Here is a 26,381-nt window from a genome sequence, read left to right as displayed (position 1 = left end):
AGCCAAACCAGACTTGGCCCTTGATTATGTTGAATACATGATCACCCACGCAATGAATCGGGACTGCCTGCTTTCTGTACCACAGAAGAAATTAAACCATCTTCTGAAAGCCCTTGGCGCATTAAAAGGTGAAATTATATATATCTATTATATACTATATATCTCTAATTATTATTAACTATTATATATATATCTATAATAGATTATATTATATAAATATATTCTTATTGTTCTAGTGGAATACATATCTCCAATGACTGAACTATAGTACTTGCATATGTATTCCTGCTCAACCAGTTCTGATGTAACTTAATACAGATGGTCTTTTGATAATATCAATAAATATATATGGATGTGCCTGTAAGGATCTGGCATCTCAATATAATTGAGCATGTTTGGGATGAACTTTTAAAAAAGCATTTGTCATCAGAGTCCTCTGGGTACCTTTCTGCACCACTTGCGTGGAAATTTAATGACTAAATAGTAGGGATGCAACAGTTGTCAATTTTGAGAAACTGGAACTAACATTTGCATAAAATTACAATTTTCAATGCTTTTTCTTTGTTTTTTTTACAATGAAAAGGCATTGGCAGTTTCTGCACTAAGCTGGCTGTATTTTCGGGAGCTCATTGTACACTTTGCTGTATGCAGATGGTTCAGATTAACATCCCTTAATAGTTTTAATATGGTAACATAAATCAAAATTTATTGACAAGACTTGCCTGTGATTGCGGAGATCTGTTCGTGGAACTCAACTTTAATCAGGCGCAAAGGGAACTGGCTGCACTAATGCAGTTTGGTTTTGTCTTTACACACGTTGTAGGGTCTATGCAACGTCGAGCCAAGACATATATAAACCCCAATCCACAATGAAAATGGATAATATAACTGGACATACTTTTATAACTACAAAGCCAGATGTATTTTATTTTTAAACTGTTATGTAAGTCATTTTTTTGTTTTAAAATACCTAATATAGAAATATAACATTACTTTGTAGGAGGTATTCTACTCATTTATAAGTTCACCTGAGACAGGCTCCTGCAAAATAGACAAAGAAACTGCTCTGAGGGCTTTTTTGATTCGTGGTCGGATATCCATCTCAGCATAGAAGTCAGGGGTTTCAATTCACCAAACAGCAAATATTGTTTTTTCCTATATATCTACTTTTTTATATATATATATATATATAGTATAATAAGATATATTAATATTATAATATAAATACATAATCTCTGTTAGTATACCTTGTTTTCAGTTTGATTACTGTTTTTACATTTTAGGCAATTCATAGTATTGTCTTGGCTTTGCCGCAGTCAGCTTTTATGCTGTCATAATTAAAATAGCGGGCCCTAACAAGCTGCTGTCCCAACCCTGGAACGGTTCCTCCTCCGTTATGTGAATCGCTTCTTTGTACTCCTAGGTTGCGAACTAGGGTTGTTAAATGTCTGGTTGAAGGTGGGATCAAGGGTTTATATTTTTTCTTTTCTGATTTGATGTTGCTTTGGTGTAAACGATGTTCAAATGTTTCAATACCAACTGCACACATAACGTGTTGCACAAAATAATGCTCTGCAACAGTCGGCATTCATGAACTAATCACTTGTTTCAGTATAACACAGATGAAAGGACTTACCTCTTACTTCTGGAAAACACTGCTGCGTGGACAATTGAGAAGGTGCTGCCATTCTTAATAAATCCAATATGTGAAGATGAAGCATCAGAACAGAAGACTCTGGTTGCAAAACAGGCTGTTGAAGTATGTTTATGTTCTATCGTTTGTGTGTAATTCATAGCTGTATTAGAATGTATAGTACCCATATACATTCATATATAAAAAGCCTCTTCCAATATATATTTCCATGAACACAGTAACTTTGTTCTTTCCAGTGATACTTGCTCACACAGGGCTTCTGTAATCGGTTGCTTCTTTATAAAAAATGGATTATCTGAATGTGCTGACGTAGAAGAAAAACTGCTTCAGTAGGTATCAAACTTAATTCTGCCTTTTGAACTGTTAAGAATGTAAATGAGTTGTAAGGAATAAGAAGCAGTATTAGACAACTAACGGTGTACTTTCTTTAACCCTTTGCAGTCCTATTTCGGACCAGGTCTGACATTACAATTTTCCCTTTCCCGTCCAATATCGGACCTTGTCCGATCTCATCAAAAAGACGTAAAGCACAGGTCTCAAGTCATTTTTTTCTCCAGAGAAAGACGAGAAAACCTTTCAATGGCCGAGTGAGACTGATAGGAGCCGAATGAAACCGAAATAGCCGCATCCACTAGAGAGATAACACGGACACAAACAAAGGAAATAGCTGCTTCTGCATCCAGCACTCAAAAATATCACAGACATTTGCAGAGCTTTTATGAGATGTTATAGTAATAAAATAATGACTTAGATCACATTATTGAGGAGTTTTGTGGTGATAAAACGAGTGATCAGGAGATGATTTATCAGTATGCCCTACTATGAAGATGTATGTGAAAAATACAGCGAACAAGGTTTGGGGCTTGGCTGGAGATGCAGTACTAGGTGTCCTTTTGCGATTCAATCCCTTTTAAACCTGTTTTAATCAAATGCCGGTTAAAACTTGACGAAAATTTTTAAACGGCGCGTGTGAAAATAATTTGGACCTGACGCACCTGACAAGCGCTTGAATAAATGGGACGTTTCCGAATTAAATCGGTTTCTAGTTTGCACCTCTTGTACTTAATAATTATGTACTAGGTTGTCACAAAATAAATTAGAATTGCATCTCCATTTAATAAACATTAAATAATCAACATTCTTTTATCAATTACAATTCTTCCTCTACTTCTGGATGTACACAGTGGGTGTTTAGGTCTTGATCTACAGGATACAGTACACAGTGGGTGTTTAGGTCTTGATCTACAGGATACAGTACACAGTGGGTGTTTAGGTCTTGATCTGCAGGATACAGTACACAGTGGGTGTTTAGGTCTTGATTTACAGGATACAGTACACAGTGGGTGTTTTAGGTCTTGATTTACAGGATACAGTGCACAGTGAGTGTTTTAGGTCTTGATTTACAGGATACAGTGCACAGTGAGTGTTTTAGGTCTTGATTTACAGGATACAGTGCACAGTGAGTGTTTTAGGTCTTGATTTACAGGATACAGTGCATATTTAGGTCTTGATTTACAGGATACAGTGCACAGTGAGTGTTTTAGGTCTTGATTTACAGGATACAGTGCACAGTTGCCACTGGAGACTTTATTTCCTTGAACAAGTTCCATTTTTATAAAGAGGTTGGCTTTGATGCACTTGTCTATACAACGACTCAAGGGGATAATGTAAATGGGTTAATAAAATGAATACTTTATCTATTTTAAACCACCAAGAACAAAAAAATAAAATAAATAAAGCTGTGATACTATGCTGGTTAAGTCACCCCAACAGTAACTTGCTCAGTGGTGCTCAATAAAAGTAAAAGGTTTCTTCAGAAAGGGAAGGCCCCCTGGTCATGTCATGTTTCATAAAGCACTTTTAATGTATTGAAACTGCACTCCTGGAGAAGGGTTGCCGACCCCTGTTCTATAGTACAGTCTTGAAAACACATTTATTTTCCAAGGGAAAGATTTATATCCGATTTATAAAAGCTTTACTTTACTGATTCACACACAATACATTTAATTATGAAAATTAATTGCAGTATTTTAATTTTGTATTACACAGGCATGTCTGGCCGTTTGCAAAGATGTGATTATGGTTGGCCTTGCTGACCCAGAGTTTCAAGGACAGATTCTACGGTTTTCCCTGTCTGTGCTGCAAGCGGGTATGTGGTTGTTCTAATGGCAGGCTTGAAAATATGTTTCTTTTCCATGCAGCACTTGAAAGGACTCCAAACTTGCTTTTAATGAATGTCTGGGACTTGCTCTAAACTAGTTAAACAGTAATCTTAGTTTATTTGCATTTACATTTGTTTATAATAGTCTCAATTTTTAAATGTTGACATAACTAATGTATAAAACATAACGTTTGCTAAAATATGTATGCATTTTAAGAAGGAATATTGTGTTGTAATGGTTTAGACATATGACTTGTACATTTCTTTTATAAATGTCCAGCTGGTAAGGAAGAATTTGTTTGAAGATAATTATTCAAGCTCTGTACACACACATACACACCGTCTTTGTTATCATCAGTCCAATGGTGTATCATGCGTGTGTTCTTCCATTCACAGAGAGGGGATACATGTGTGTGCCGTTGCTCCTTTCTGTCCTCAAGGAGATTACTGAGAACTGCCTGGCCCTGACTGTTCAAAACCAAAACGAGGACCTGCTGGTTCTCCTTAACATCGCCCAGAATGTCTTCCAAAAAATCCTTGAAACAGCTGCGCGCAGACTGAGGAAGCAGCGTGAAGAGGCCTTGCAGGTATGCCCTTTTTAAAATTAAGTATAGGAGACATTATAATTAATGTGTATTTTTTAAATTTAGTCGTCGCCAATGGATTTTTTAACCACGGGTAAAAAAGCTTAGAGAAGGGTTAAACACTTATGTATTGATCCTGTAACTAGAGCAACCCCGAAGACAGTTGGGCGTAGGTTGAGTTGCAAGCGTGTCGACGCCGGTCTGGCGTACGTAGGTCCACTTTGAACATCCCAGGGTGACGCTGCCGGCAGGTCATGGAATATCACCCGGCCTCCTGTTGTAACAACAGTTATACAAATGTAATTGTTGATCTATAGAGTTACCGAGGTGTATGTTGTGAATAAGGTTTTCCGAGGGTGTCGTTGGGTGTCCGTGACACCTATTCGGTGTCGTCTAAGCGTATGTCCACGCAACCACCTTGGATGTCATGTCGCTGGTGCTTGGTGAACCGTGGATTGCCCTGCCGACCTGAGCCCTCCCTACCCAGGCAGCGCTCTGCCAATTGTGCACTGCTCCCTGGGAACTCCCGGTCACAGTCTGCAAATGATATAGCCTGGACACGAACCAGCGATCTCCAGGCTATTTGGCACATCCTGCACTCCACGTGGAACGTCTTTACTGGATGCGCCACTCAGGAGCCCCTAAAATGTGTATTATATGTATCCCCTTCCCTTGGTGATGATGACACAGTCTTTATCTGGTCAGGATTAGACTTTGACAGGTAGTAGGCTGAGCTCTTACAGTTCCGCCTGTCCTTGCAAGAAATTACATATTACTACGTGTTTAAGATACTACACTTGTTTCTGTTTTCTAGTTGCTCCATTCTGCTCACGTGATGCTTGCAGATTTCATTAATGTCGTTCAGGACTGGCATGCTGCTAATGTGTTGATACTTCATGGTGTGTTCTCAACCATTCTTGCTGCAGTACTTGTGGAGTTAAGCAATTACTTGCAGAAGGTAAGCTTTTTTAAAAAAAATAAATAAATAAACAATAAAAAAAATTGTTCTTTTTGTTCAGTGTGGTATTTCCTTTTGTGCATTGCTCAGCCAAAGTTCACCCTAACTGTAGGAAACTTTTCATAGAAAAGAAGTAATCTGACATACTTTAAATACAGTCCATGATGACCTGCTTATGTTAGTGACACCAAGATAGACTGGCCAAGATATTTAAAGTTAGTAAGTTTGGTTTCGTTTTAATATCTTTGAAAGTATGGCCCGGACGGGGTTTAAAACCCATTCCTGAATAAAGTGTGGAATCTGGCCGTTCCCCAATTGAAGCCGATTTGTTTTTCTTCAGTGTGCGTCATGGCTGTCTGTAAGAGTAGCTCAATGACAGTTTTTGTTCTGCTGCAAGGACAAGTATGTTTTATTAAACAGAGAGTCTACAGAGCCCTTTTATATTAAGTTTTTTTCTCCTTTTGGTAAGAAGTATTGGATGAGTTTGAAAAGTAAGTTAGAGCAGCGTTTCGGGACGGGATCTCCCTTTTTAGAGGAAGCAGAGCACAGCGAAACTAGGACACCTTTTGTTTTTATTAGCTTTGTTTTTAACAATATTGTTTGTTTTGCATTTTTTGTTTGTATTTTGTAAACGATGGTCCTGCTGAAGTAGCAGCATCCCCCGAGTGATACCATTGTTGGGAGCTCAGTGGTGGTGCCTGTTATTGCATGTGTGCTATGAAACAGTAAAACGTGCAATCCCTCTGGCTTTCTTCCTCCCTCTCTTGCAGCGCATTCCCATACCCTTTTTCACTTGATAATTAAAGTAGATTTTAATGAAAATGCGTGGGTATGGAGATGCTGGTCTGAATAAATGGTGACGTGCTTTCTCGTGGTGCTGACGTCTGTAATGTGATTTTTCTGGAATACTGTATGTATGTTGCTGACAAAATGCCTCGTTTAGTCTTGCCTGTAGAATTAACATTGCGCCAATGATTTTGATTTGGTTTCAGATTTCGCATGCGGAGGAGCTAACCCCTCCTGAGACAGTTCAAGACCTGCCTCCACTTTCAAGCACATTACTTGCAATTATTATGAAATCTCCAAGTCTGATCAGGTAATGGAAGAGGATTTTTACGTTTCTAGCAGAATATCCTCATCGTCCTCATGATAAATCCTCAGTAAAACTGTCCTATTACAGTAAATGGTACAACGTTGTGCGCTGCTTCCCAGTAAGGGAAGTTTGTATGAATTTTCAAACCCGCTGCTGCTGCACCTACTACTGCCACGATCTCATCTTTTAAGCTGACTGCTTCATTTTCAGTACAGTTGACACTGCTCAGGCTAAAACTAACGTCATCCTTCATGTTGATATGTGATCTGTCATGTGACTTTTTTTGATACACACGTATTCTGTGATTCGCTAGGTTAGCAACATTAACCCTTTCCTGACAGCCTTTTTGTCAAAGCCTTACTGTATATATCAGAAACCTATATGGTATAGTCACTTCACATTTACAGGGTTATGTGAACATTGCATTCATTCTAAGTGTGTTGCTGACCAGGGTAGTGACCTATTATTTATTTTATTTTTTTTAGGTCATTTCTTTGTGAGTTAAATGAGTCTGTTGATTCTGAAGCAGTGGAAGGTGTTGTTGGATTGACTGCAGTCCTATGCATCTTAACAGTGGTCAGGCAGGGTGAGTTTATGCTTTGCATGCTGCATTCTATTCATTTGTCTAGATTTATGTAAAAATAATAGATTGGAGAAATATTCCACAGATTAATATTAATCCTTTACCTTGTTCCCAATTAAGCATGAAACTTAATTCTTTTTTTATTAATCTGTCTTTGTGTTGAAGGGCAATGGAGAATGAAATCTCTGTATGGCTGGGATTTGAAGCCGTTATTTGTGAACCCCATTCTTTTGAGAGTGTTCCCAAGTAACTTAATCAGCATTAAATAATTACATTAACTGATGATTTTAAAATAAATGTTAATTACATTTTGCCTTTGCCCACACCAATGCTTTGGCAGCATTAACTCTCTACTATATCATGTATGGCATCCAATTGTACTAGTACTTGCATCAGCTTGTACTTGCACTGACCTGCTCCATACCTTGACGAGACTGCTGAGATGTATGACATGTAACATCAAACAAATGTAGAAATATCATTGGTATGAGTGATAAAAACATTAACAAGAAAAAAATTTACTAATGTGATAGGTTAAATAGTATGGACGCAGTTATCATCGCGAAATTCATACTGGACTTTACTCATATAAGCAAATATTTACTATCGGTTTTATTTGAACTGCTCTTAGTCAAACTCGCTCTTACTTATAACTTACTGTATTCTTTATTTTGCTCTTACTTGAATTTGATCTTATTGTACTTTCGTAACTGTTCTTATCTATTGTGATGTTTTATAATGTATATTTTATAATGCGATACTTTATACTGTGATATTTTGTAACAATTTTAAGTCACCCTGGATAAGACCATCTGCTAAGAATTAATAATAAATAATAATAATAACAATTAAAACTGTTTTCTGAAAAGGACTGGTCATGACTTTTATGAAAACTGTAGAACATAATAGCAGAACCTAATACATTAAATAATGTTATTACGTGTTTGCACAATTTGAAACAGTTTAATGCACTTTGTTGTTGTTTTCTTTTCTTAAGGTAAATGTAAAGGATCTGAAATTAAGAGTTCTGCAGCCTCAGTTCATATCAAACTGCAGAAGTATTATGAAGTTATGGCCGAAGCAAGTGATAATATTGAAAGGTAAAGTGTCAACTACAGGAGTACAAACAGTTCTGGATTAATAAAAAATGTAAAATGAGTCCTTTAAATTCCTACACTGTGTGGCAAGAAACTCAGTTTGGCAGTTCTATGACAGGCGTTTTATTTTGTTGGAGCCCTGTATAAAATAGTTCAAATAGGTAGTCAAATCTATTGATTTTTTTGTTCTATAAAAAAGTGGTTGGCCTTCTACACATTCTGAAACTCAGTAAACACTAGCAGAGATGTTTCTCACCTCTGCAGGTTGTGCTTTGTGAATCTCTTCTTTAATATATATTCTTATCTGCTGACACAAGCGTTGATTAGGTCTCAGACTTCTTCCAGATACTGTGTCAAGGTTAAATACCTCCATTAACCTTGGAATAATTTCAGTTGTGAATGTATTTCTGCTAAAGAAAATTATTTCAGGTAAAGTTTGGGTACTTCAGGTTACAGTGGTAGCCATACACACAGTCTTTGCTTTCCTGTTTTTAATTGAAGCTTTTTTCTTTTCTTTACAGAGCAATATATGAATCGGCTCTTAAGATTGGAAATGACATCTTGCAGCCATGATGTGATTTGTGTGCATGATTTTGGATTTATGTTTAAGAAAATGTTTCATGTATGTAATCAGAAAACAACCAGATAGATTTTACTATGAAATAAGCATTATTCTACATGGTTGATGTATAATGATTAAAGGAATAATGCTAATTCATATATATAAAAATATACGTCTGTATACTTAGAAAAAGAAAGTGATATTGCCATACCATACCTAACCATGTAGGTTAAAGCACAACAGATATCTGTGACTTTGTAGGTGGGGGTGTGTCATGTTTGTTTTGTTTGTTTTTGATGATCTCTAGGTAATTGTTGTACGCAACAAAAAAATGTGATTGTTACTTCGTTCCAGCGATTGCTTCATCTACATGTAGAAAAAATCGAGTTTAGCCACCAGAACCGACAACAAGAATATCTGTGACTTGTAGGTGTGGGTGTGTTCAGTTTGTTTTGTTTGTTTTTTGATGCATCTCTAGAAATTGTTGTACAACAAAACATGTGATTGTTACTTCCTTCCAGGATTGCTTCATCACATAGAAAAAAAATCCAGGCCAAGACACAATATGAATCATCGTACAGGATGCTTGATTTGAATAAATCATAAAAATATATATTTTAAGATATTTCATGATTAAACATAATAGCTATTAATGCAGATAAAATAGCATTGTCACATTCAAAAGCGATTACTTTTCTCTAGTTATTATACATCAAATGTTCTATAAATGCTTACCTAAAAAAACTGTTTTTAAAAACATTGTATTTTCACAAACAATGAATTATCAACCAAATAAATGTAAAAATAACAGAAACTTGAAATGCCCACTTTACACTGGACACGCAATCTTTAGCAGAAATCTTTACAATCTTTGATGCAGCTGGTGCTTATTTCATTGAATACATTTTAAAGCAATTGTGCAGCTCTGTGCAGGTTCCTAAATGCAGTGTAAAAGGTAGTGCATCAATAAGGCAAAAGTTTACTGTATTTGTTTTTAAGTGGGACTCCATACTGCACGGCAATGAGTAAATTTGTAATCTGTGATAACTGTGAAAAAAATACAGCCTTACTCATAATTTTACGTAACAAAAATGAAGTCAGAATCTACAAATGTCTTGTACAACTACATACACTGTGATGAAAGGGACTGTGTTGGTTGATCCCTATTAAGCCCTGTACTCTACTGTAGATCGATCATACATTTAACGCAGATGGTTTGTACTTTTATAATATGTAACACACCTGACTTAATAAACACGATCCAACAGTAGTAAGTGCAGAAGGGAGCCAGTATCTATCCTTGCTGATAAACATCCAACAACTCAAACACACACGCACTTTCGACATACAGTCAATAACTGGAAATCTGCCATGGCTGGAGTCCATACAGATAAACAGACAAGCAAACAGAAATTATCCGATCCTCACTGTTAAATCTAAACCAATACCCACTCACAGATGCTCCTTGTATACCTGCGTATACCTAGAATTTTAGGATTGAGACAAAAAAAATTGAATAAAATATACATAAATAGGTAGTGACATGAGATGACATTTGTTGTTTAGCTACCAAACATGAAATAACGTTTTCAATTATTGTCTTGGTATTATCATATGTCATAAAAGTACAAGATTAAATCAGGTTGGCTACTGCGTTGAAAAGGATAAGCGTAAATTAATCTAAAAATTCCTAACTTCGTGTTTTACCTATTCATTTAGAAATGTAACATTTTTCAATTTGTTAGTTTTTTAAGTATATGGAAAACTACAAAGCGGCACGTAATTCAATATGTTAATGTAACATTATTCAGCAGGTTTTCGTTCAACTTTATGAAGCAAAATTTGTTCTTATACCTTTTGATGGTCGCGTTGCATTAACACAATGTACCATGATGCATAAGTCGCCAAATTAGTACAGTATATACTTCGTTTAGGGCAATCCAATAAACCGTATCTATGATAGATTAGTATAGTCCGAGTAACGCATCTTCTTTTATACGAGACCTGTGCATTAAAAAAATGAGAGAGGATACAAATATGAACTGGACAGGTAATTTATTGTATCTTCCATGCTTCTGGGAGGAAATTAGAAGTTGTACAGATTCTCTAGAATGTCAGTCCTATCGTACTCCTTGCTATCTAAATGTCACATGTAGCTGGTGGCAGAAGTGAATACACAGTTCAGCTTTGAAAGAATAATTTATCTTCAGTTTGATCGTTGCTGCAAGCTCACACGTCAGCCAGACATTATTATACACAGATCAACTAACGATTAGGCAAGGTAAAGTGGCACCATCAGGATAAAAAGATTTTGGTGACTGTTTGCTGAAAGTATCGTTATCAGTAATAAGCTAAGGATAAAGTTTCATCAGATAAGAAGAGAACTTGAACTCAATTAACTAGCAGATCAAATCAATGCATCTAAAGAAAATCTCATTAACTGATATACCCAATAACTTTTGCAAAATAATGTCTAAACTAAGTTTCAATAGGATAAGTTTTTCTCTAGATACAACCTATCAACATACACTGCACTTCCTTATCCTCAGATTCATGCAGGACCATAAGAGTAGTAGAAGGGTTAAACATCTTTATTTGCACAAACTCCTCTAGATTGAGGTGAAAGCGATTTAGGGAGCAGACTTGACTGCAGTTTTCAAAGCAATGCAGATCAGAACTTTAGGGCTAAGGCAACTCCTTAGAATAAATTGTTATTTAAGCAATGCGATATGTGTTTAGGTTTGTAACACACCTCCAAGGTCATAGAAAAGAGCAGTCTTTGTTTCAGTGAGATAGCTGGTCAGACAGAGAAAGGAGAGCAAAAGGAGAAGAACTTGAAAACACACGCTCCAGTAAACTCTAGCTAAAACACCCAATAATTTATTAAATGTGGAAGACAACCAAAACGTTGTTTAAAATGACTTAAAGTAACAACATCTTCGCATTCAGGCTGTGCGAAGTTGCTGGTCTTCGCTGGGAATTCCAAAGGGAGCACTGCACTGGCTCTGGCGCTCCTGTTGGTTAGGGAGGCAAAACCATCAGGGATTGTTTCTCCTCATTGCACTGCAGCAAACACTAGTGAGCTCAAAATCAGACACTTGCAGGACTGGCTTTTGTCTCCCAGAGGTCGGTAGCTTGCTGTCATCTGCACTCGAGTTCCTGGGTGTAAAAGAGGAAGCTGGCTCGGTCGTGGGATTGCACGCCCATTGAACCTTCAGGTCTCTTGAGCTGTGTGGGTAATTGCTGTGGTGAGGGGGAAAAAATGATCAACAGAGGAGCACTAAACAAGAAAAATGAATTGAGGACATCGGTCACAGTTCTCATCCTATAGAGTCAATTCTGCAAATAAAATGGAGTGTTCTCTATTATGCTAAAGAATAGAATAGACAGAGATTTACAGAAATGATATTTGCTATTATAAATGTTTATTTGTAGGAATGCTGATATTTATGAAATGTTAGTGTACTAGTATGTGTTGTAGCAGGGCGAGACCCCTGCCTGTATAGTTACTGGGTATTCATGGTGTTCATGACAATTTTGTCATGCACGGGATAGGTGTCATGGCCATAGGCTAAAAGACTACAGGTCCCAGAAGCCTCTAGGGCTGAATGAGAAACACCTGGGTGCACTTGGGGATTGTTAATTTAATTATTGGTTATATGTTTGTGTATAAGAGTCTGTCATTGTCTGTGTTGGTGGTGGGTGAAGTAGGCATTTAAACAACTGTATGTTGTACAATTTGGTAACTGTTTTGGAAACGGGTGAACCGCTTAGTGGTCCTGTACAAGTGGGAGCTAGGCTTTTGTTTTGTTTCAGTTTTGTAAAGCATTTAAACTGCAACCTCCAGTGTGTGTGTGTGTTTTCCTGCCGTTGTCTGCCTCTACCACAGTGAAAACTTTATTTCAGTAACAAAGAGGCCAAGTAATGGAAATTGTAAAGAATATTATTTATACGCTGTTGTTACTGTATTTTTATTATCTATTTAGAAGATGTAAGCAGAACTAAGCTAGTAAACTGCAGCCTTGTGTGCTGTGTTAATTATTTTATATATCACTTTTCAGGGGTACAACAATAAGAACAAGAATTACAATAACAATGTCATGCAAATGTTACGCAAGTGTGTGTGTGCGCACACATGAGTGATAAAGCAGTGTAGCTTAAAGACAAAGCAAAATAACGAAGGACAATGAGGTCTTCACAGGTGATAAGGCCAACTTTCCAAGGGCTACACTGAAGACACTGGGTGAACTACCATTAAAAAAACAATGCAAATTCATTACAAACAACTATGTTAAGGTAACGTTAAGTCTGCAACACAAACCCTAGGGAAACTAGGGAGACTGGGATTACATTTTTACAAAACAGCAATCTTAACTGAGACATGTTTTACCTATACTAGACATTGCAGCATAGACAAAGAAAAGGATGGCATCTCCCCCGGTACCCACGTGTGTAACAGTTGGTCTGCACTATTGTGAAGTGTACAAATATGTCAATAAAAGAAATAAAACCCAATAGCAAAATATGTGTTTGCACAGTACTAATAACATACATTATATGGGCGCAGATCAGTGCTTTCTAATTCTAATTGCAGATTCTGCAATTACAGTTCAGGAGCAAGTGACACTGAATTCAAACAACAAACAGATTGAATAAGCCAGCCACGTACAGTAACCAGGTAAGAAAGAAACCAATACAGTAATTTATCTTCCAAATCCAAAGCAACACGCAAAACAGCAGTTGATTTTCACAAACCTTCTTTATTTTTCCTACATAAAACATATTCCCTGCTCCTGCCAAACTATTTAACTCGTGGACATGTTGACGCGAAAACAAAGGGGGAATTCTGAACAATTCACAAAAGGCCCCCTCTCATATTACATTACAGTACAACCACTGAAGCCTTGTGTGCAGCATACAGGTTCTCTGGCAACATCCTGTCTTCTTTGTTAATATAAACTACAGGTTGGAACCAGACATTCAGAAACGTTACTGTTCAAGTACATTGCTCATACAGCATCCTGTTTGTAGATATTCTTTTACATAAACTACTGTAATCTACCCATGACCACTTTTATCTTCAGAACATAAGAAGGTTTACAAACAAGAGGAGGCCACCCGGCCCATCTTGGTCGTTTCGTTGTTAGTAGCTTACTGATCCCAGAATCTCATCAAGCAGCTTATTGAAGGATCCCAGGGTGCTGGCTTCAACAACATTACTGCGGAGTTGGTTCCAGACTCTCACAATTCTCTGTGTAAAAAAGTGCATCCTATTTTCTGTTCTGAATGCCCTTTTATCTAATCTCCATTTGTGACCCCTGGTCCTCGTTTCTTTTTTCAGGTTGAAAAAGTCCCTTGGGTCGACATTGTCAATACCTTTTAGAATTCTGAATGCTTACAGTGTCATGAAAAAGTATTTGCCCGTTGTCTGATTTTCTGCATTTTTGCACATTTTTCACATTGAATTTGGTCAGATCTTTTTGTGGGTTCTAGTAGTATATAGAGGGAGTCCGAAAGAAAAAATAACACCAAAGTTTGGTGCTTCTTTCATTTGTTTGGTGTGCAAGGTAATCAAACATGCAATCTTCAGGTGTGAAAAAGTTATTGCCCCCCTAGTTAACTCAACCCAATTAAAGGGATAATTAGGGTCAGCTGTTTGAATACTTTGGTTAACAATCAGGCCTGATTTGGGCCAGCCCGGCCCAAATTGAAAAGGTTTTCACGGTACTGAGTCTTCTTTGTTCAAGACTGAATAGATTCAATTCTTTTAGCCTGAGTGCAAATGACATGCCTGTTGGATAACTTATCTTGGATATGTTTGTGTACACTTACTGGGATATTGGGAGAATACTGTAATATATAAAGAAGGTTAATTTAAAAGATTCCACAAGCATTCTTTTTTTCTGGCTAGATCAGCAGCATAAATTATTTTTGTTTTCACAAAATAATGTGCAAATGTCTATTTTTGTTTTTTTTTAAATGGCACAAATAAGTGTTCTTGAAGTGTTGTTTGACTTCATGACTTTCTGCCATATCAAAATGAAACTCTTTCTTGTCTCCAGAAATCATGGCAATAATTGAAAATAGATCTGGGACATGTTAGTGGTCTTGCCCATGTTTGAGTGCATGTGCCAGTGTAAACCCTCTCATAACAGCGACTGGACAAAAAACAGGGCTATCACAAAAACAGATAAATATTTTAAGGCAAATTCTTCATTTTACTGTAGTATGGGATAATGGTCTAGAACACAATGCATATAGTACTCCTGTATTGGACATAAAATATTGAGCCACAGAAGATAATATTGAGCCACAGTAGATATACAGTACAGTAGTTCAACAGAGACAGGAATGCCCCCAGCATTCCACTTTGATTGGCAAGGTTTTGTGGACATGGTTTAGAGGATTCAATTATTGAATGCCGGGGGAGCTAATCTCAGCAGGGAACCGACATTCTTGGTAGGACAAGATTTCAATACAAGTTAACAGAATTTGTGGACATTAGGAGAAGCTTGCACAGAGACATAATTGAGAGCATTGTTGTAGAATCTGTCCATCTGTCTTTGTCACACCTGCTGTACTTATTGTGCACACTGTACAGTGGATTACATTCATATCACAGGGATCCACTTTTTAAAATCACACTTCAGCTGTGGTGGGGGATGTGTTATTTGTTACTACCTATACAGTATAATTTAGTTTAAATTGAAACGCTCATCACCTGATTTGGACAATATATCTGTGAAACTGTTGTGGACAGAACTGTTAACATACTATAACTGAATAACAAGAAGGTAAACTCCAGTGAAATAAACCACAGGAGAGGTGCCAATTGAGATGGTAAATGATGTAAAATGATATAAAACAGAGGATTTCCAGAAGGCCAAATTGAGTTTGCAATTAAGTTATTATTATTTAATATCACTTATTATTTTACCACACATCCCACAACATCCCCCTCATTCATTGTATTTTGGTGAACAGCAATTTTGGTCAGAAGTTTTTAATTCATCAGACTAATACTCTGACAATATGTCTTTGTTTGAAATATTTAGACAGACCTGTTTCCTTCCCAAGAGAAAATTACAAAAACAAATAAATACACTTATTTATTTTTTTACACATGCTTTGCAGACTGTCATTGTTTTATAGAAGCTTACTGATTTGCTCATGTTTGGAGTTGGTTTTATTGAGCCATTTGGATATTGAAATAGTTGTTGGTAAGGTAGGCTATGAATTTGCAATCATACTGTAGTTTGTAAGGTACACTTCATTTTCTGCCTTCAAGATTCCCTTCAGATTTGGTCAATATCATATTGTACTTCCTTATTTTGTTAATGATATGTATCTAAACAAGACTCCTTCCTATTATCTGTATCCTATGCACAACTAAAACCTTTTGTTAATTTACGGCAGTGTTTAGGCGAAATTACCATGAAACATTTCTTTAATAAACAATTTTGAAAGACATTTTTAAAGGAATTTCACATAGGTGTTTCACAGATTTTTACTATAAACCTAGTCTTGCACTTTATTTTATCTTTACATGAGAGGCCTCACTCTCCTTATAATTAGTTCCTTTAAAGTTTAGGTAAGTACAATATGTCCCAATTATTATTTTAAAATTATTAATATAATAAAAGGATTTGGAAATATTTCACTAAAACATCCTTACGCTGTCACAAAAAAAGAGCACTCTCCGTAACTCTGAACAAACCATATTATCGTATGTACTGTAATGTGACATTTTGAATAAACAGTGCTGGAAAAGCAATTACTGTAACTGAGGAACCTTTGTAAACTGTAGAGTACACAGAATAAGCTATCTCCTTATTTGAAGGGAAAAGAAATACTCCCCTACATCAACCACAGAGAAAATAATGAAAACATCTGGAGACATCTATTGTAGGCTAAAGCAAGTGTAATTCCATTAAACACACTGTTAAACCTGGAGCTACTTTTTTTTATTTTACATTGCATCCACCCTATGGCAGTATTGGTAGTATCAGCATTTAAATAAACTATTTCTTTAAATAAACTATTATTTTATATATAAATGTGTTTAAATTTGGCATCACATGGGCACGGCCCACCCAGTTTCCACACAGGTCCACCCAAATCTGCGCCTATGTGAATGCCAAATTTAAACACATTTATATATAAAATAATAATAATAAATGTCAACTGTGCACCCCAAAGGCGGGTGTTTAAGTATAGATCAAATAGATTATTTTGTTTTAAATTCCCCAGGCTTTAGCCAACCAAATCAAAGTAGTAATTGTGATGCAATATTTGGGTGGGATCTTCCTCTCACACAACGAATCATGTGCAAGCCACGTTTGATTGACAGCTTGGGAGGCAGTTGGAGCGGATCCGTTGAAAGCGTTGAAAAGTCCCAGGCATTTACTTTAATGTGCATTTTTACAGTAAGTTAGTAGTGCTCGACGATTGGAAATAGCAGAACATGACTGAGGTTGAATTCACAGACAGTGTCTTAGTCTAAAAAGAGTATGCTTGTGTATTCCAAAGCATTTAGCAATACTTTGCCAACTGAATCCAAGAGATATGCAATGATTTATTTGTTCTCGTGAAATGCAGTATCGAGGATGACACACAACCCCAGTTCTAACAGTTGGGGATACAGGTACACGGAAAGATGCATTGGGAAGACAGAACGGTCTGGTTTCATATTCATTTACAGAAAGACAAAAAGTGTTGTAAATCATTTCTGGAATACAAATAAGTTCTTGTGTATGTTCCAGTTGACCAGTGAAAGAATTGCACACATTAAGCACAATTTACTTGTATGGTCTTCAGGATCTCTGTGTAGATGCTCCAAAATAATGAATTCATTGTTGAACTCGTGCCTTGTTATTTGTTCGAGGCAACGGGGGAGTACCCAATTAAAGTAATTCACAATATCCTCTTCATTGCTTTTCACATTTTGTCAAAAGGTAATGTATGATATCACAACTCAAAAAACAAAAGATAATCTTCATTTTCAGGGGGAAAAAAATATTCTACAACATTACTACCAAAACAAAGGCCTTGACTTTCAAATAATCGCTGTTATAATTGTTTTGCCAATTTTAACAGGCAGTGTATGAGATTTCAGTATGTACTGTATGCGATTTCACTGTGTAGCGTAAGCAACATTACCTTGAAGTCATGAGTAATCTAGACAAATACTGTACAATCTTAAATGGTAATGGGGTAAACATTATAAAAGAGCTTTCCACTTTAAGTGCAATGTTAATTTGAACTCCTGTACAACCACATGTGTGTTCTACAAGTTTTTTTATTGGCTCAGTGCATTTTTTTCGAGGCATCATACTGACTGTGCAATTATGACCCTTGAAATATGAAACATTAAATTCTTAAAACTTAGTAAACATGCTAAAACTTCCATATAAAGCCATACAAAGATAAATAAAATAAGGAAATGCATTAATGTGTAAGTTAGTTAGTTAAACAGTTAGTTTAATATTAGGCACCTTTTTAGCGGTTGCCTCTGACGATGGTTCCAGTTGCACTTGCAGCTGGACTGGGGTGTTTACGATTCAACCTGTGTAGCTTCAAATTCTTCTTATTCTTACTGTGATTGGCTACAAAGACAACAGGGCCAGTCAGAGACTGAATAATGCTTTTGTACAGTTTCCTAGTAACTGAAGACATTGTCTAATGGGAGATGCAGTTGTTAGTGGAAGTTTTAGGGGAGGCGGGAGAGGAGGCCGACAAGCTGTGCAGCAAAATTGCTATACATATTTTCACACATTACATTTAAAATTAGTGCGTATTTCAGATTATTTTTTCTGAGTAAAAACAGCAGGTACGCGCATATATATGTGTGTATATATATATATATATATCTATAATGTGTGTGTGTGTGTGATAGTATTGGACATTCTGTAGTATGCATTATCTATCTGACTTTCGTACACCATGTGGCAGAGCAGAGCTGGTAGGGATGGGGTTAAATTCCCCTACCTGCCTGGGTTTATTGTGCTCAGTTGGCTGGGGATTGATTGAAGTAATTAACGATCAATCAGCACCCAGCCACCTAACATAAAAGGAGGCCTCAGCTTCCATTTAGAGAGAGGAGGGAGCTGATGGTTGTGCTTGCTGGGTTTTTTTGGTTTGCTGTTTTGTTTTTGTAAGTATTTTCTGGTCCAGCGAAGGCATCATCCAGCCTGGAAACCTTTATTTTGTAAGTTTTGCTTTGTGTTTTGTTATTTGTGTTTAAATACCTTTGTTTTGGCCCTTGTGCCCTTTTATTTTGTGTTTATTTGTTAATAAAAGTATTATTTTTTAACTGCAGTCTGTCACTGGGCCTCTATCCGCTCGCCAGCCTGTCAAACACCTCTATTGTGTGATATTAGTGTGTGAAATTACCGTATTCTCTGAACAATGAAAGCAATCAAGACTGAAAAACGCAGTTTACTGTACTGCACACCATCAATTACACAATGCTTTGTATTTCCCAATTTTGGTAATTTCAGAACATGAAAACAACATTCTTCAGAATGAAAACTACATTGCAGCACATGAAACAATAAGCAAAACATTTGGCTGCAGTTGCCTTTACTGTTGACACATATGGTTGGCACATTTTACAGCACTTCAGTATATACAGTAGAATCACCCACCTATCAGTGGTTATCCCCACACCTAAAGGTAAGTAACTGATGGAATCCAGGGGGGAAAAAACCCAGCTGTACCCATGAGGGTAGAGGGTGATCATATTAAAGCTTTTTATTACAGTGCTATTGTTCACAAGAAAAAGAGGTGTTTCTAATAAATAAATAATCACTTCCAATTACACACAAAGCATCCAATCTTTTTTTCCTTTCTGTCATTAACACAGACAAGCACACATCTGCACAATATCATCATACTGTAAACCAAAGCAAAGTCAAATGTGTAAGGCAAAATATATAAGTAAACGAGTCCTATATTTACATAAAAACGTCAGATGTACTTTTACAAGCCTTCTCAATGAACACAAAGGTAGTGGAAATATAGTATTGCAACTCTTTTTCTTGGTATGTAAATCATTATGCAATTTTAACAGATAATGGCATTGTGAGACAAATTACCTCTCTAATGGGTGCATTACATTAGAGTTTGGTAGGAATGTGTGAACACAGAGTACAGTTTAACCAAAGATCTAAGCTTCTAGTACAAAGACAGCCCTTCTCAATTGAGGTGTGACCTCTAAGTCAGAGGTCAAGCAAGGCTGGGGGATGGATGATCACTGACCACCCACAAGGGGGAACCCAGGGAGTTTCAAAAGAGAGGTTATCGATGAGGATGAGTAAATTCAACATTTTCAGAAAGCCGAGCCATTTACATGAAAGATAGGACTGCTGTAGCCTCAATCCTATAATTACAGAAAGCTTGCCATAAACATTGCCTGAACCCACTAAAAAGAGCTCCATTGAGAATTCAGAAGCAATAAAATGATACCACTGTCAGAGATTTTACCCAGTAATTTTGTTATAATGGATTTCAAAGCCTGCAAGACCCTGCCTCTGAACAGAACCCTCAAATGGCATTCAAACCGGTTTGCTGATGAAGTGGAAACAGACTCTTTTACAGGCCTTAACACCACTGAACCCCGAACAGCTACAGCTTCAGACAAATTCCAAGCACAGTATTGAGATGTGGTGCACTCTATCACTCTATATATTGCTGTGCAAAAGTCTTAGACACATTCAGGAGTTATATATATATATATATATATATATATATATATATATATATATATATATATATATATATATTACACTTGATGTTATGAGCATCAACAATTTACTCAAAGCCTCCACTAGTGTTTTCCACTATTATAACAACTTCGACTGTTATTAATACAGCTTAGTTTGGGGGAGAAGAAATCAAGCTTGTCATTTAGCAATCTTTAATTCACGTTGAGTTGAACAACTCAAAGTAAACTATACATAAGCAGCTAATATGAAGGGGGGTGTGAGAAGCATCCAAAAACTTTTTTTTTTTTTTTTTTTTTAAATGTGACATGACGTTCTGTAGATGGCGCGGGTCGATTCTATGGTAATATTAAAGCAGGATGATTCTATGGTAGTATAAACCCCCACCCCACCCCACCCCACCATGTGCAAAATGTCTAGGACTTTTGCACAGCAGTGTACATATTAACAGAAGTGATGAACCACCCTGTGGCAGTCCTGTATGTTTTTTCAATTGTGCATGAATTTGCGGCACAAATGTGGATTGTTAAGAAGCAAAAGGCATGAAAGCTGACTTGTATCCCAGACTATTAATCAGTCATTCCACTTGCTTCGGGACAAAGCAAAAAAGAAGGGCGATATCTTTTTCTTTGAGAGCCAAAGAAAAGGCTTCCTCTGCCAGGTCACGAGGTGCAAAAGCCCCGCCTCCTTCCACTGTCTGCCAGTAACATAATAAAATGCAACTCATTGCTCATTCTACTTTTTAAACTCAACCATGCATGTTTCTCATCTCTATCTTTTTTTTTTTTTTTAACTACAGCCTAATACTGGCTACAATTCTTGTCTGATATGCAAAAATGATAATGTTCTGCAAAAAAAAAAAAAAAAACTTCCGTCACAACTCACAATGTTGCGAGTATTCTTCCATCAAATCTGCTGCTAAACTCAATTACTGTACCCACTGTTGCTGTGCTTGTAGACAGCAACTCGCCTACAGTACTGTACATTACACACATGTCCATATGCACAAGCTTGCTAATCAGGTGGGTGATGTGGTTCTAAGCCTGACAGTGTTGAAAACAGGGATTTATGATCTCAAAGAAACAAAAAATTCAACAAAATGAGTAATACACTACAGAAGCTTGCTGTACAGTATTGAAAGATGAAGTTCATTACAATATGAGCATGACCCAGATAAAGTCCCTGTTCACAGTAAAAAAAAAAAAATCAACCAATTCATCACTGCTCTCCTGGCTTTCTTCTCTCCCTAAAATTACAGACAACTCAATATTCAATCAAGAAAAAAGACCACTATAAAAAGGCACACACATTTCTTCTTAATGATACTGTTGGGTAAAATACAGAAAGTGAGGCAGTATGCCGTCTTAAATTTAAATCTGCTGGTTTGTGACATTTTAGATAAAGCAAAGGAAATCTAAAATCTAACTCTGTTTAAAAACCCTTTTGTTGAAATAGGTTTGCATGGACAGAAATAAGAAGAAATCAATTTAGGATTCCTGCTGACAGCTCCACCCTGACAATCCTCCATAATCAGGACTGGCTTGACCACCCAAGCATCAGAAGCACGACATTTTACTCAATGGGTTCCATATTGTAAAGTCTACAGTTTTAGCTCAAAATGCAATTACTGTCCCCCATATCAATGTATTGAAATCCCCTAAAGAGGTTTACATACCATAATGGTCACACACCAATCCCACCCCCAACTCTCCATACAAAGGAAGGAGAATAGCTATAACCTGAAACCATGAACACAAATATCCTCCCAAGAGTGGGCATGCAATTGTCTTCAACAATACATTCTCACAATCTGTAGCTTGCCACAGTAATGATGATGCAGTACCCGCCCTCAATTATCAACCCATACTTCTTTTTTTTGTCTGCACATACTGTACACCAGATGGTAATAATATTATAAGTCATACATGGCGATTTCTAAGAGGTTTGTTTAGCTGTTGTGTCATTCATTATGCCTCCCCTACTGTATACGTTTACAGGACATTAATCTCCTTGTACAATGATGGTTATTATAAAGGACTTGTGAAAGCAGGTGCACTGGCTCAGCACAAAGGCCCAGTGTGTTGATGGGCTGGATCAATAGGATGTAGTCTATCTTTGAATACTATCCTTGGCAAGCCAGACACAGAACACAGGCATGGAAAGATAGTTTGTTTGTAGATCTTTTGGGTACACAGCTGGCCAGTGGTGTCTGCCCTTGGGGTTAAGTTACTGTAGACGTGGGGTCATGATGGTTTGGAGTATCACTATCACTACCAACACATTGGCTTTGAACAATGAGTGTACTATGGTGGTATTTCAATACTGTGTACTGCACAGTAGGCAGTATAGCTTTCAAAAATCAACATAACTTTTGTACTGTACTTTTTTGCTTAAGTGTTTATCTAAAATCTTAGTGATGAGTACATTAGCGTACCGCTTTAGTCATCCAAATACAACAAACTACTGCAGACTCATCGGAAAAATAAATGAATAAATTAATAAATGCAAGTGACAAAAGACAAATGTTTCAGATAAATGCCTACCTCGTAATATGGTAATATCACTAAAAGGCAATATTAGAAAGTTTTCTATCAAGTACAGTATTCCAGAAAGAGGCGTACACTGAATTTGAAATGGATTTTGTTTCTTCCAACTATATAATTATTATGCAAGATGCAACTGAACTATCTGTTACATGAGCCAACTGTAGAAATGGAATTTCTGTAATGTTTGATGTTTAAGCAAAATGTTAGGGATGGAAGTAAGACCCCCATTATATAGCAATACAATCCATGTCTGGTTTTACTATGTGTTTAATTAGACACACTGAACTCATTACCTATACACTGGGGCCATCAAGCTTGTGTCAAAACCTGGAATGGGTGAACATGCTATGCAGTAGGAATCTTATTTCCATTCCTGCATTTTCATGGACTGGACCTAAAAATGCTCAATTAAAGTACAAAAAACTCTACAGTGGTCACATAGTACTTTGAAGTTCATTAAGGTAGTTATTATGGGTTATAACTTGACAAAAAAAAAAAAAAAAAAAAAAAGACTAAAAAAATTACAGTAAACCCTTCATCAGAACAAAACCTGCCTGATGATGCATCTATTGTTTTTTTGATGAAACAATTCTATATGTTGTGCTTGACAGTAATATTCTTGAACCTATTCTCCTTTCATCAGAAACTACTGATTCTGTCACCTCCAGAGGTTCACCCTGTACTCCCCATATCTAAAACTGTCCACAAGCGTCCTGTTTTTGCCTAGTACTGCTCAATCCAAAATGCCTGTAGCCTATCTACTGTACACATATAAAAAGAAGAGTTCCCAATATAACAAGCCCCTTCTTTCATTTTTGTGGGTCAATAATATGGGTATGAATATACTGGCTCTATTAAACAGCAATGTCCACTGAACCACTATCCCTTTCCAAGGATGCCTCAATAAAAGCACCATTTACAAAAAGGCTTACAGGACCTACTACACACCCTCAGCCTTTGGAATACAATCTCATAAAAAAACACTCAGGGTCATCATAATCAGACAAGCTGTTTCAAACATATGGCTTCAATAGCTCAGTCACAAAGCAGCACCGAGAGAAAGTAGGTCACCATTTCACTAACAGTATATGGACTAACTTGTAGCAACAAATATCCAGGCAAGTTTTATTACATTCAGATGGATGGTTTGAACATGTAGGCTACACAATATGTCATTAGCCCAACAAATGAAATGTAAGACTGACTCAATCAAATTAGGTTGACATGACTAAGATTCTTATATTTCACAATATATCCTATATATTCTAATATCAGAACTCAGGCAATTAGAAATTCAAGATATACCTAAAAACTGCCTTATAGTACATGTCTGTACTGACAATTATATCCCTGTCAGCTGGGAAAAGTGAAAAGGTAAGAGCATGGTAAATGTTGCTTAAATGTTTAAAGGAAGCAATCAGGCTCTTCTCACAGCAGCTAGCCTTGGTTTCAGGTGTCTCTTCACAGAGACTGATATAGCAGCTGCACACATCTTGCTTTCAGAACCATCAGTGTCTTTTTATAGAAAGTCTGCCCTTATTAACTCCTGCACTGTGTATTAAAAGCAATACATACAACAGAGACATTCAGCAAACCGCTTGGTGTGGAGCCCATAGAACTACTGCACCAGGTTGAATTACAGTACACATGCATGGTGGCCCACAGGCATGAAGATTATGTGTCTTGTGTCATGATTTTGTCACTAAATCAAAGAAAATCAAGGAAGATTCGTATCAATATTGTTGTACAATACTGGTACATTAAGCCAATGCCGTGCACCTGTCAGATACTAAATCTACCCTCCATGCATCTTTACCCTTAATGGCTGACTTGATATTGCTAGATGGCTATCTAGGCTATATTGCAGAATCTATTGTATAATGAAATTACAACTACTGGGTTTGAATGGCTCTTTGCATCAGTAAATACAACAGCTGGTTTCTAAGTGTACTTTGATGCCTTTTTTTGGGGGGGGGGGGCTTGCTCTTTATATAAATTAACCATAATAAATAGTGCATTCAGTCACACATGCCCTTTTATGTGCGAATCCAGCAATGCATTTAGCATAGCAAAAGAGTTTGCTCATCATTCTGAACAGCGGACAGATCACTCATTCACCGTTATTCATGTACTGTATGCCGAATCTCCTTGGTTTACAAGGTAATGCTGTACAAAGCTCTTTTTTAAGTCAATAGCTGCATTATGTGCAATTATTTGTCTCTTTTGTTATACAGCAATGCATGCTTTATTCAGGGATGCACACAGTAAAATAAATACATCAATAAATATATCATGTTTTAAATGCTATTAAAGAAGGGCTATTATATATTGTACATATACAGTGCAGCACAGTAAACTGCATTACTTGCAGATATGTATTAAACTTAACATGTTCTACTGGACCATCAATATCTAGGACAATTATGTTTTATGAAAGGTAAAAATACACCCCAACAGAAATATTCAAATATTATGTTAGCATTGCCACTCCATCTATTAGAAATAGGAAGCATAAACCAAACCAGAACACACATGCGATTACGTTACACACACCCACATTATATATATATATATATATATATATATATATATATATATATATATATACATATATATATATATATATATATATATATATATATATATATATATATATATATATATATATATATATATATATATATATATATATATATATATATATATATATATATATATATATATATATATATATTATAATATATATCCCATGGGCTGTGGTTTTTATCCCCAAGAAACAGACGTGTAGTAATTACCTATGTTAATGCTTTGTTTCTTTATTTTTATTTGTTTTACTTTCGCATAAGGAATGACACACCTTCTTTTGCCCTCTACTGCAGTATATGTGAAAGACATTACATTTACAATATATTGAAATCGTTTAAAAACTAATATGCGAAATCATCAAGCAGTTGACATGTAAATAATAAGATCAATTTGAATCATTTTAAATTTCGATGATTTCAACTATGCATTCATTGTGCATTTTTGTATTGCCACGGAGTGATGCATATTCTTGAATGTGATTTCAAGGTTTTTAAAATGTAAAGAAACTGTTTTTGTTTTTTTTATTTCTGATGTGTAGTGCCACTTCTGTAAGAGGCAGTGTGATATAGCCTACAGGCAAGCAACTGAAACTAATATTTAGACCTTTTTTTACCTGATTTTGGATTCTTGAACAAAAAATTTGAAATGTTCTTAAATTATAATTTTATCTGACAGAGTTAGCCAATTAAAACGTGGGATTAATTGCATAGAATATCTTTATCCATATTCAGAATGTTACATACATACATAAAAAGAAATGCATCAGTTTTGAGAAATGGAAAACGACAGTGCTAAACATAATTTTCAACAAGAAAACTTTGTGAATTGAAAGGG

The 26,381-nt window shown here is 36.3% G+C and overlaps 2 protein-coding genes across 2 annotated transcripts in view; one reads left to right on the top strand and one right to left on the bottom strand.

Annotated features, from left to right (window-relative positions):
• Positions 1–26,381, bottom strand: part of LOC121315355 (wiskott-Aldrich syndrome protein family member 1-like) — an 88,530-nt gene that overhangs the window by 61,678 nt on the left and 471 nt on the right. The gene's annotated exons all lie outside the window — the stretch shown is intronic.
• On the top strand, positions 1,619–8,905 carry LOC121315489 (condensin-2 complex subunit G2-like). Its single transcript, XM_041249617.1, has 8 exons — positions 1,619–1,759; positions 3,704–3,803; positions 4,212–4,402; positions 5,214–5,357; positions 6,350–6,453; positions 6,936–7,036; positions 8,031–8,133; positions 8,652–8,905. The coding sequence occupies exons 2-8, from the start codon at positions 3,734–3,736 to the stop codon at positions 8,701–8,703; spliced, it is 765 nt and encodes a 254-aa protein (XP_041105551.1). The 5' UTR covers positions 1,619–1,759; positions 3,704–3,733; the 3' UTR covers positions 8,704–8,905.

The sequence above is a fragment of the Polyodon spathula genome, chromosome 5 (assembly GCF_017654505.1).
Source record: "Polyodon spathula isolate WHYD16114869_AA chromosome 5, ASM1765450v1, whole genome shotgun sequence".
Taxonomy (NCBI): domain Eukaryota; kingdom Metazoa; phylum Chordata; class Actinopteri; order Acipenseriformes; family Polyodontidae; genus Polyodon; species Polyodon spathula.
This window is presented reverse-complemented; position numbering and strand designations above follow the sequence as displayed.